This window comes from Dama dama, chromosome 20 (assembly GCF_033118175.1).
Source record: "Dama dama isolate Ldn47 chromosome 20, ASM3311817v1, whole genome shotgun sequence".
Classification (NCBI taxonomy): Eukaryota; Metazoa; Chordata; class Mammalia; order Artiodactyla; family Cervidae; genus Dama; species Dama dama.
The window spans coordinates 16,138,450-16,147,166 of record NC_083700.1 but is presented as its reverse complement, the minus strand read 5'-3'; the positions used below and the strand labels follow the sequence as shown (position 1 = coordinate 16,147,166).

Sequence of the window (8,717 nt, the reverse complement as noted above, 5' to 3'; positions counted from 1 at the left end):
AAGCCGCAGGCCCTGAAGGAGGGACGTGAGCTGGTGGAGGGCTACTCCGCTCAGAGCCTCCCGTTGTCTCCATGTCCTTTTCATCCTTCAGCCCAGAGGCTCCAACTGCTGGGCGAAGGAAAGGTTAAACCAGCTGAGCAGCCCTCACTGCCCCCATACCCCACCAGAATCTAAGCTGAGAAACGGTGGCAAGAACAAAGCGGGTGTTTGTTGGGTTTCTCTCCTGCCGGGGAGGCTGTTCTCGGACCACGGCATTCCTGGGTTGGACAGAGTCAGCTCAGAGTGGCTTCTCCCCACTGCTGCTGCAGCAAAACCCACTGCCTTTCCACAGGCTGTGCTTAGGTAACAACTCGGGGGGTTCAGTTGCTTCTGCCTGGCCTGAGCTCAAAGCAGAGGCATTAAAATAAGCTCAAACTTGACAAAAGCTAAGTCTTAAACACAGGAAGAGCTAGAATCAGGTGTAATCGATAGCTTTTCAAGAATAGTCAGTGAAGGGACTTCCCTGATCCAGTGGTTAAGAATATAGCTTGCAGTGCAAGGGACACAGGTTCAGTCCCTGGTCGGGGAACTAAGATCCCATGAGGCAAAGCAACTAAGCCCACATTCCACAACCAACACCTGACACAGTCAAATAAATAGTTTTTTTAAAATAATGAATTAAATTACCCTCAGAAGATCTCCTGGGGATAGAACAATTGCAGACCATCTTTCCCCATTTTCCCTCCTCTACTGTGGAGAGGGGCTCACAAGCAAGGAAGATTTAGGGGAATATATGGTGACTGGCACAGAGATAAAGAGTCTGCCTGCCAATCCAAGAGCCAAGGGTTTGGTCCCTGGGTTGGGAAGATCCCCTGGAGAAGAAAGTGGCAATCTGCTCCAGTATTCTTGCCTGGAAACTTCCATGGACTGAGGAGCCTCGCAGGTTATAGTCCGTGAGGTCGCAAAGAATTGGACATGACTGAGCATGTGGTGACTGGTGAAAACAGACAGGCAAACAAGGGGCAGAAGCAAAGATGTTCAAGAAGGTGGACGGGTGGAATACCTCTGGGGAACAGGACACACACTCCCTAGAGCAAGGAGGCCGGAGTTCAGCTCACCTGTCCAGGAGCCTGAGTAGTCAGGGCCTGCGTACCAACAGCAACCTGAGTTCATCCAGGTGATGGGAAAACAGACACGTCAGGGTGGCATTTGTTTTTATTAGAAAACCCCATTTGGTAAGAACTTTCCTAAGCCAGTACAGAGACTGGGTAGCCTCCAAGAGTCCCACAGCTTTCATCTTATCTTTCACCCTCTTTTTGAGGAGTGGTGGGGGATGGGGTAGTGTCAGGCAGTCTCCGAAATGCCCTTTCCTGGACCCCTGAGAGTTCACATCGCCAGCAACATACCCCCGGCACCTCAGTGCTGCAACACAGGGCCCCAAGGTCAAGATGGCTGCCGAAGGCATTCCTGTTTGTCCGGCTTCGTGATGGAACTGAAGAGGTGCTCACAGACTCCCAGGCCTGGTCCTTTGCTCTGGTTAGAGCAGGACAGGACCCAGGAGAAGATGGCCAAGGGCTAAAGGAGAAGACACTGCATTTGAGATACCCTTTGGAGTCTGGAAAGCACCTGGATTTCTTGGGCAGGGAGGGCTGTGGAAGCCCCACTCAGTTCTTCTTCGTTTTGGGGGTGTCATATTTCCTCTTGCTGGAGTACCACAACAGCAGGGGCACGCCGATAGAAGGGAGGGTCATGACCCCGAAGGCTGCCCAGTCCAGCTGCGGAAGACAACAAAGGCCTTGCTTAGAAACCTGGATTAGGGCGCAGGAGGGGACTAGGACGGAAGGGTCCAATGAGAAAAGGGAGCAGCCAGCCCAAATGAGCAGAGCGTCAGCAGGAAGGCTCCTCTCTGGCCACTCTGGACACAGAATGGCTCACTGAAGACCAACCTTTCGAGCTATGAAACCAGAGGCCTCACCTGACCCAATCCAACCTGGAAGAGAAGCTTCTCTCTTCCAGACAATTTGGGGAGGGAGATGTCCAGGTGTTGCCCTGACAGTCAAGCTGCCGGCAAACTAACTCCAGCTCACACCGCCAGCCTCTCTCTTCCATTCCTCTGCCTCACGTGCTGCCCTCCAGCCTTCCTAAACTACCTGCTATTCCTGGACTCCACCACGCTTTCTCTCACTTCAGAGCTACTCCCTCCTCCTGGGGTGCCTCCCCTTCCCCACCTCCTCTTTAATTAAGGAAACCTCTCTCCCCCAGAGAATCCTCCCTGAATCTCAACACGAGGTTAGGTGTTCCCGCTGCATCTCCTCCTAGCCCTGTGTGTGACTGCCATCACAGCTGTCCTCCACTGAGGCCTCCATAAGCCCATAAGATCTTCAATGGGAGGGACTGCCTCTTGCGCTGGTTTCTCCAAGCAAAGCACAGAACTAAGCACGTAATTTGGAACCTCATTATTCCCTGAAGGAATGAATAAATGAATCTCCTCATTCAGTACCTTAGGCAAATCTTCAAAAAATTCTCTCCTGGACTAGAGTACAACAAAGTCCCCATTTAACCGCCCGATGCTCGGGGACTCTTTGAATCTAAGCAGATACTCTTTTCATCCTTGAATTAGACCCAGGACTTCAAGGTGGGGCTTTACTCAAGACTGAGCAGAAAAAAACAGTAGTTTTTTTTGGTTTTGGCAACTGTGATCTCATTGCCAAAAATCTCTAGCCATGGTTAAATCACGATGTTTGATGGCTGTGTATACCAGACACCAAAAAACAGATATGACAAGAACCAACCAACTATACACATCTTCTAAGGAGGCCAAGAGGTCTCAGAACAAAAAGGGTGTTCTCCTCCCAGGGGAAAGATGAGAGGACTGCAAAGCTTACAAAATGGGGGGAGAATCTTCTATCAAACTCCCGCTGAGCCAGGATTCCGCCCTGTCCAGGTGCACTGGTAAAGCCGATCTGAAAAGAAGAAAAGAAGGCAAGTCTTCAGCTCTTTCTCATCTGGGAAAAGGGCAGTTTTTCAACCAACCCAGTTCTAAGCAATAGAGTCTTAGTTCCGAAAGGCCCAAGAAACATCCAGATGAGGAAAAGCTTTTGAACTAGAGAAGATGGATGGTTCTTTCGTGTGTTGTAAAGATGAGTAAATTAGGAGCCAGGAGACACATGATGAGCATTTACTAAAAAAAAAAAGAGGAAAAAAAAAAGGTAGGACAGGTATGCTGCTGTAATTAAAGCCAGATCATTCTACCTCAGCCTCAGACTCTGGAGAGAGTTGCTCACCACCACTGGCCCTTCTGCCCTGGCAATCATTTCCCATTCCTCAAGTGGAAACACTCTCCTGTAACTCACAAGCTGACATGAGGCTCCAGTGAAATAATGAGGATTCCGTAAAGTCTCAAGCCCTACCCAAATGTACATTACCAGAGGAGGGGCTGAGTCTGCCCCACATTCCTTCGTCTTGGAGAGCAGGCCAAGAGTTTGGAGCACACGGCAAACAACTTTGTTCTAAAGTGGCAGCTGAGCCTTTAAGTTTGTGTCTTTTAACCCATCAAGGACCAGGTGGAACCAAAGAATCCCAGACGAGGTTCTTAAAGCACACAGGATGGAAGATGTGAAAACAACATAACCAGAATTACAAGAATATAGTCCCACAGGCTCATTTAAAAAAGATAATTTGGAGAGTGCATTGAATGTTCGAGACTCTTGGATTTCTTATAGTTCTATGGTTGACTACGGTAAGTCCTTTCCCTACTGTGCACTCACTAAGGAGCCTAAAGCCCATGTGTATTTATAATTCATGACCTAAGCTTTTTGAGGCCTGTGACAGTATCTTATTAATCTTCTTTGTATTTCCTATCATCTAGCACATTGTGGGGGCTCAATAAATGTCTGCTGACCTTTATATCAATCAATCAAAAGACTGTTTACATTGGATTTCTACCCTATATGGGAAACAGAAAGAAATCTAAGACACAGACCCTCACTTCAAGGAGTTTATAATTAAACTGGGAGGTGGGGGTGAGGGAAAAGATCTAGATATAAGAAAGAGAACTACTGAAGATAGTCAAGAATTAAATGTGCAAGTGGCATGGATTTTAAGGGCTACAGAAGTTTTGATGCAGTCAATGAATGTTTAGTGAAAGAATGAGTAGGAAAGAGCAATATGAATTGTAAAAGCAGGAGACAGAATCAAGGAGATGCAGTTCAGAACTGGGTCTTGAGAAGGTGTCACATAATGAAGTGGAGGAGAGAGAGTACTTCAAACAGAGAACAAAGGCAGAGTGGAAGGAAGGAGCACTGAGACAGAGGAGGCGCTTGGCCTCATTAGGACAGAGGATCCTGGTGGTTAGAGAATTGAAGGGAGAGGCAGAACACAGCAAAACTATTGGCGGGTGTGCAAGGAAAAGCGTGGCCTTGATGTGAGAAGCAGGAGCATTCTAAGCAAGGAAAGACACAGACACAGCGGAGACTGGGAATCATCTGACGGCAGTGTAGAAGGTGGGTCAGAAAGGCAAGGATGGTAAAAAACCAGGTAGCACATGACATTGTACAGAATAAAAGTGAAGCAGAAGGAAGGGAATCAGACAGCACTCCCCTCCTGTTCATTTCAACTGCTTGATTTTGAGACTTTATAACAATTTGAAATATGCTCCTTCCTATAACAATATCCCAAGTTTTTGGTCCTTCTTACCTTCCCCAGAATTTAGCACCTGCTCTGGAGATTTTCTGCACGAGATTTCAAAGGAAGGCAGAGCTGAGCCCCAGCCAGCTAAGTGTTTGGGTGACTCACCACAACAGGCCCATCCTCCTGGGCCAGGTATGTAACAGTTGCTGAGGTGAAGTTGAAATAACCAGCCTTGAGAGGGCGCAGGACCACAGTGTGGGAGACGTTGCTAGCACTGACTCAAGAGTTAAGGAGGGAAAAAGATGAAGCTACAGTTGTAACAAACTTTCAACTTAGGGACTAAATGTACCATTCACAAAAAGAGCTGCTAACACATATAATATTTCATATCTAAGATACTCTGCAAAAATAATAAACACAGGCTTTTTATCTAAGCCTAAAGTGGGTGGTATGATATTTTTTTAATCAAGTTTTAAGAGGTCTATGACATACTCAATATTGAAATGTTTTAAAACAATACAGGTTATAGATGAAAAATTAGTCACTTAAGGTCACAGAAAACCTTTCGCTGCCTATAACTGAAGGAAATTCTTGAAAATACAAAACAAAAACAAAAAACAAAGAGAACACTTACCCTTGTCAGAAAATCTAAATATACTTTAACTCACAAGGGAAAAAAGTAATCTAAATCAAAACACTCAGGAAGGAACTTCCCTGATGGCCCAGTGGTAAAGAATCTGCCTGCCAATGCAGGGGACACCGGTTTGACCCCTGGTCTGGGAAGATTCTGCATGCCGCAGAGCAACTAAGCCTGTGTGTCACAACTACTGAATCCGGATCTCCCTAGAGCTTGTGCTCCACAGGAGAAGCCACTGCAATGAGAAGCCCATGCACCACAACAAGAGGGGCCCCCACTTGCCGCAACTAGGGAAAGCCTGCATACAGCAACGAAGACCCAGTGTAGCCGAAATTAAGTAAATAAACAATACATTTTAAAAACACTCAAGAAATTACCAGTTGATCCAAATAAGGGGTTCATTGAATAAGAAGAGCCTTTAAACAGGTCACCCAGGTCTTCCACACTAGCATCCCACAGAATTTCTTTTAAAAGCACCTTAAAGATCATCAACCAGCCACAAACATCTGCCTACATTCTCCCAATACAGAATGTTTTAGGGCTTTATAACCTAAACTTCAGGAACCTCCTTCCTCAGGCCCACCCTAAATCATGCACACTCAATTCTCACTAGTCTCTCTTGCCACATATTACCCAGAGAGGTGGCAAGAATGGCCATATACACTTAGACTGATGTGATCCTACTGCTTTGCTGGCAGTATCCCTCCCAACATCCCATTAGCCTTCATCAGCCAGTGTCAAGAGGATACGGAGCAATCCGGTCCCATTTGACGTTGAGCATTCCAGAGACAATGCCAAAGTCTTCTGGAGGGAAGGAATCATCAGATAATTCCACATCTAATGCAGCACTAGAGAATGGAGGAAACACAGAAAGGTTAGTAAGTAGTGGTTATAAAATTAAAGCAGTTAGCAATCAAATCTGTCTGCCTGTCCTAAAAAATCAGAACTACAAAGGACAGATGAGTCACATAGTTACACTGAAGAATCTCACTCAAGGCCTGGATTCTGGGCACCAAAATAAAATACTCGAAATATCTAGGAATGAATGGGCCTGAATCCATTTTTGCCCTAGTGTTTTCTCACGTGTGTGTGTGTGTGTGTGTGTGTGTGTGTGTGTGTGTGTGTGTGTGTGTAAGGAGGGGAAGAGGAGCAAGATGCATATGGAAAAGAAAATTAAAGGGAATAAAGTAAAAGAGAGGACTTTCCTGGTGGTCCAGGGGACGCAGTAATGAAAATCCTGCAGGCCATATCTAAGGTCCGACACGAAGCCAAATAAATAAACAAAAAGGAACTTCTCTGGCAGTCCAGTGGTTATGACTCTGTGCTTCCAATGTGGAACACTCAGGTTTGATCCCTGCTCAAGGAACTAAGATTCCACATGGCCCACAGTGTGGAAAAAAAAAAAAGAAAAAAAAAAAAAAAAAAACACAACCCCAAAACCCAACCAAACAAAATAAAAGGTCTACTTTTTTAAAACCGTGAAAGATAACAAAAATGCCAATCTAAGAAAGAAAGCTGAAACTAAATCCCTAAGGTAACAAAGGATCATACATTTTCTGCCTTCTCATTTTCTTCTATTTCACCACAATTCTTGCTTCTTCCCCACCCTGAAACCCGTTCACGTCAAAAAAAGTGGAAGATGGTTTCTTGTAGCTTAGATAATATGTCCTCCTCTTCCAAAAGCAGATCCAGCAGTATATTCATTCATTCACTCATGATATCTGCTGCTGAAAATTTCCCAAAGATAAATCACTGCTGGTGTCTGTTCCCAGCTAGGAAATTTAAAAAACCTGAAAAGGGCCCAACCTATAGTTCCAGTACCTCCTTACCTCGAGCCAACATTGTAAATGTTGTACTGTAAGGTCAGGTCTCGCCCCTCCACAGCGTATCTGTTCAGCAGTGATTTGGAGGCCAAAAGCCTGGCTCCTTCCTCTGCTTGAGTGACAGCAAACAGAGCCAACACCGCGAACGCCAGCAGCCTCATCTTTGGAGAAAAAAGCAAAGCGAGCAGTCAATCCAAGCACGAAAACCACCAAAAGCTTCCTGACAGCTCTTTCTTCAAACTCTGTCAAAGCCCTTTTGAGTTTGTCAAGGAGGCAGCCCCTTCCAACATAGCGGTCTCTAAGCCACCTGGGCCCTGGATGCTCCCTAACTGGCAGGATTTTCTGAGAGGACTCCACGTGCCCACGCTCTGGGCTGCCGGATTCGGCCGATCTCGGACCCACAGCAGCCTCTAGCTTTCCTTCACGCAGAAGCACCCCACGGTTGCTACCTTCCCTCTGGCCTCCTCCACTAGCTCCCCTGGGATCCCACGGCGCGCTCGCGGGGTACCCCCCACGCTCTTGCATCCCACCCTCCAGCCTTTCCCCGGGATCCCATTCGTCCTCGCCCTCCACATCCCTTTCTGGGGCCCTCCGTGGCCCCAGTCCCCTCCCCCATTCTTGCCAAGATTACACGTCCTCCCGCCAGCATGCCCTCTCTCCTCCCTGACCTCCCGGAGCTAACTTTGAGCCGCTGGGTGTAGTGCGGACACAAGATTCCCCTGCTCCCACTCGCGACCCCAGTGCCTCGGGACTCACCCTGCACATCCCCCAAAGCCTTTCAGGAACCGTCAAAACCGGAAGAGAGCGTCAGCACCCGAAAGACCGGAAATAAGCTGTGGCCGGAAGCTTGGTTGCTCTGACCGATGCCTACCGGGAGTTGTAGTTCTTAGACAAGCCCCTCCTTTCCCTTTGTAGTGCCCGCTGGTCTCTGGGATGCGACCGCTCCTAGAAAAGAGTTGTCTGTGCACCCTCGCTCTCGTTGCCCGCCCCCCCCCCCCCCGCCCCGCCTTCTTTCATTTCTTTCTTTCTCGCTTTTATCATTCTGCCCTCCAGAATGACTTTTCAATCTGACTTGCCGTTACTGTGGACACCCAGCACCTGACTAAGTGTTTTGTGGAACTGACAAATCTAGAGATTAGGGTCATCTGTCTAAAATCTATCTATAGAGTGTACTGTCGAACTGGGAATTACAGAAAAGCTATTTCTCTTGGGGCTGCCACCGTTCTTTGTATTTCCAGTCGAGAAATTTGATCAGCCCATATATCAAATAAGTCATCAAGCCCTGAACTTTCCTTAGAAGCCCTTTGAAGGGGATTTCAAAGGGCTGCGTAGGAACCTGGAATGTTAGGTCCGTGAATCAAGACAAATTGGAAGTGGTCAAACAGGAGACTGCAAGAGTGAACACTGACATTTTAGGAATTAATGTACTAGAATGGACGGGAATAGGAGAATTTAATTCAGATGACCATTATATATACTACTGTGGACAAGAATCCCTTAGAAGAAATGAAGAAGCCCTCATAGTCAACAAAAGAGTCTGAAGTGCAGTTAAGTACTTGAGTGTAAGCTCAAAAACGACAGAATGATCTATGTTCATTTCCAAGGCAAATCACTCAATATCAGTAATCCAAGTCTATGCCCCAACCACT

At 46.9% G+C, this 8,717-nt stretch overlaps 1 protein-coding gene across 2 annotated transcripts; it reads right to left on the bottom strand.

The window, feature by feature from the left end:
* Positions 1-1,176: 1,176 nt before the first annotated feature.
* On the bottom strand, positions 1,177-7,907 carry SSR2 (signal sequence receptor subunit 2). Of its 2 annotated transcripts, none has more exons than XM_061120580.1 (6): positions 7,825-7,907; positions 7,075-7,229; positions 5,995-6,093; positions 4,774-4,882; positions 2,865-2,942; positions 1,177-1,754 (listed from the first exon to the last, which is right to left on the bottom strand). In XM_061120580.1, the coding sequence occupies exons 1-6, from the start codon at positions 7,831-7,833 to the stop codon at positions 1,644-1,646; spliced, it is 561 nt and encodes a 186-aa protein (XP_060976563.1). In that variant the 5' UTR covers positions 7,834-7,907; the 3' UTR covers positions 1,177-1,643. The 2 variants fall into 2 exon arrangements, with proteins under 2 accessions (XP_060976563.1, XP_060976564.1); XM_061120581.1 differs by lacking the exon at positions 7,825-7,907 and adding an exon at positions 7,751-7,797.
* Positions 7,908-8,717: the final 810 nt, after the last annotated feature.

What these genes read in the sequence shown, in the direction of transcription:
- SSR2 (XM_061120580.1), bottom strand. An exon ending in AAATGGGACCGGATTGCTCC is followed by an intron (nt 4,883 to 5,994) that starts GTATCCTCTTGA and finishes CTCTTGAGTCAG; the next exon opens with TGCTAGCAACGTCTCCCACA. An exon ending in GAAGATTCTCCCCCCATTTT is followed by an intron (nt 1,755 to 2,864) that starts GTAAGCTTTGCA and finishes TGTCTTCCGCAG; the next exon opens with CTGGACTGGGCAGCCTTCGG.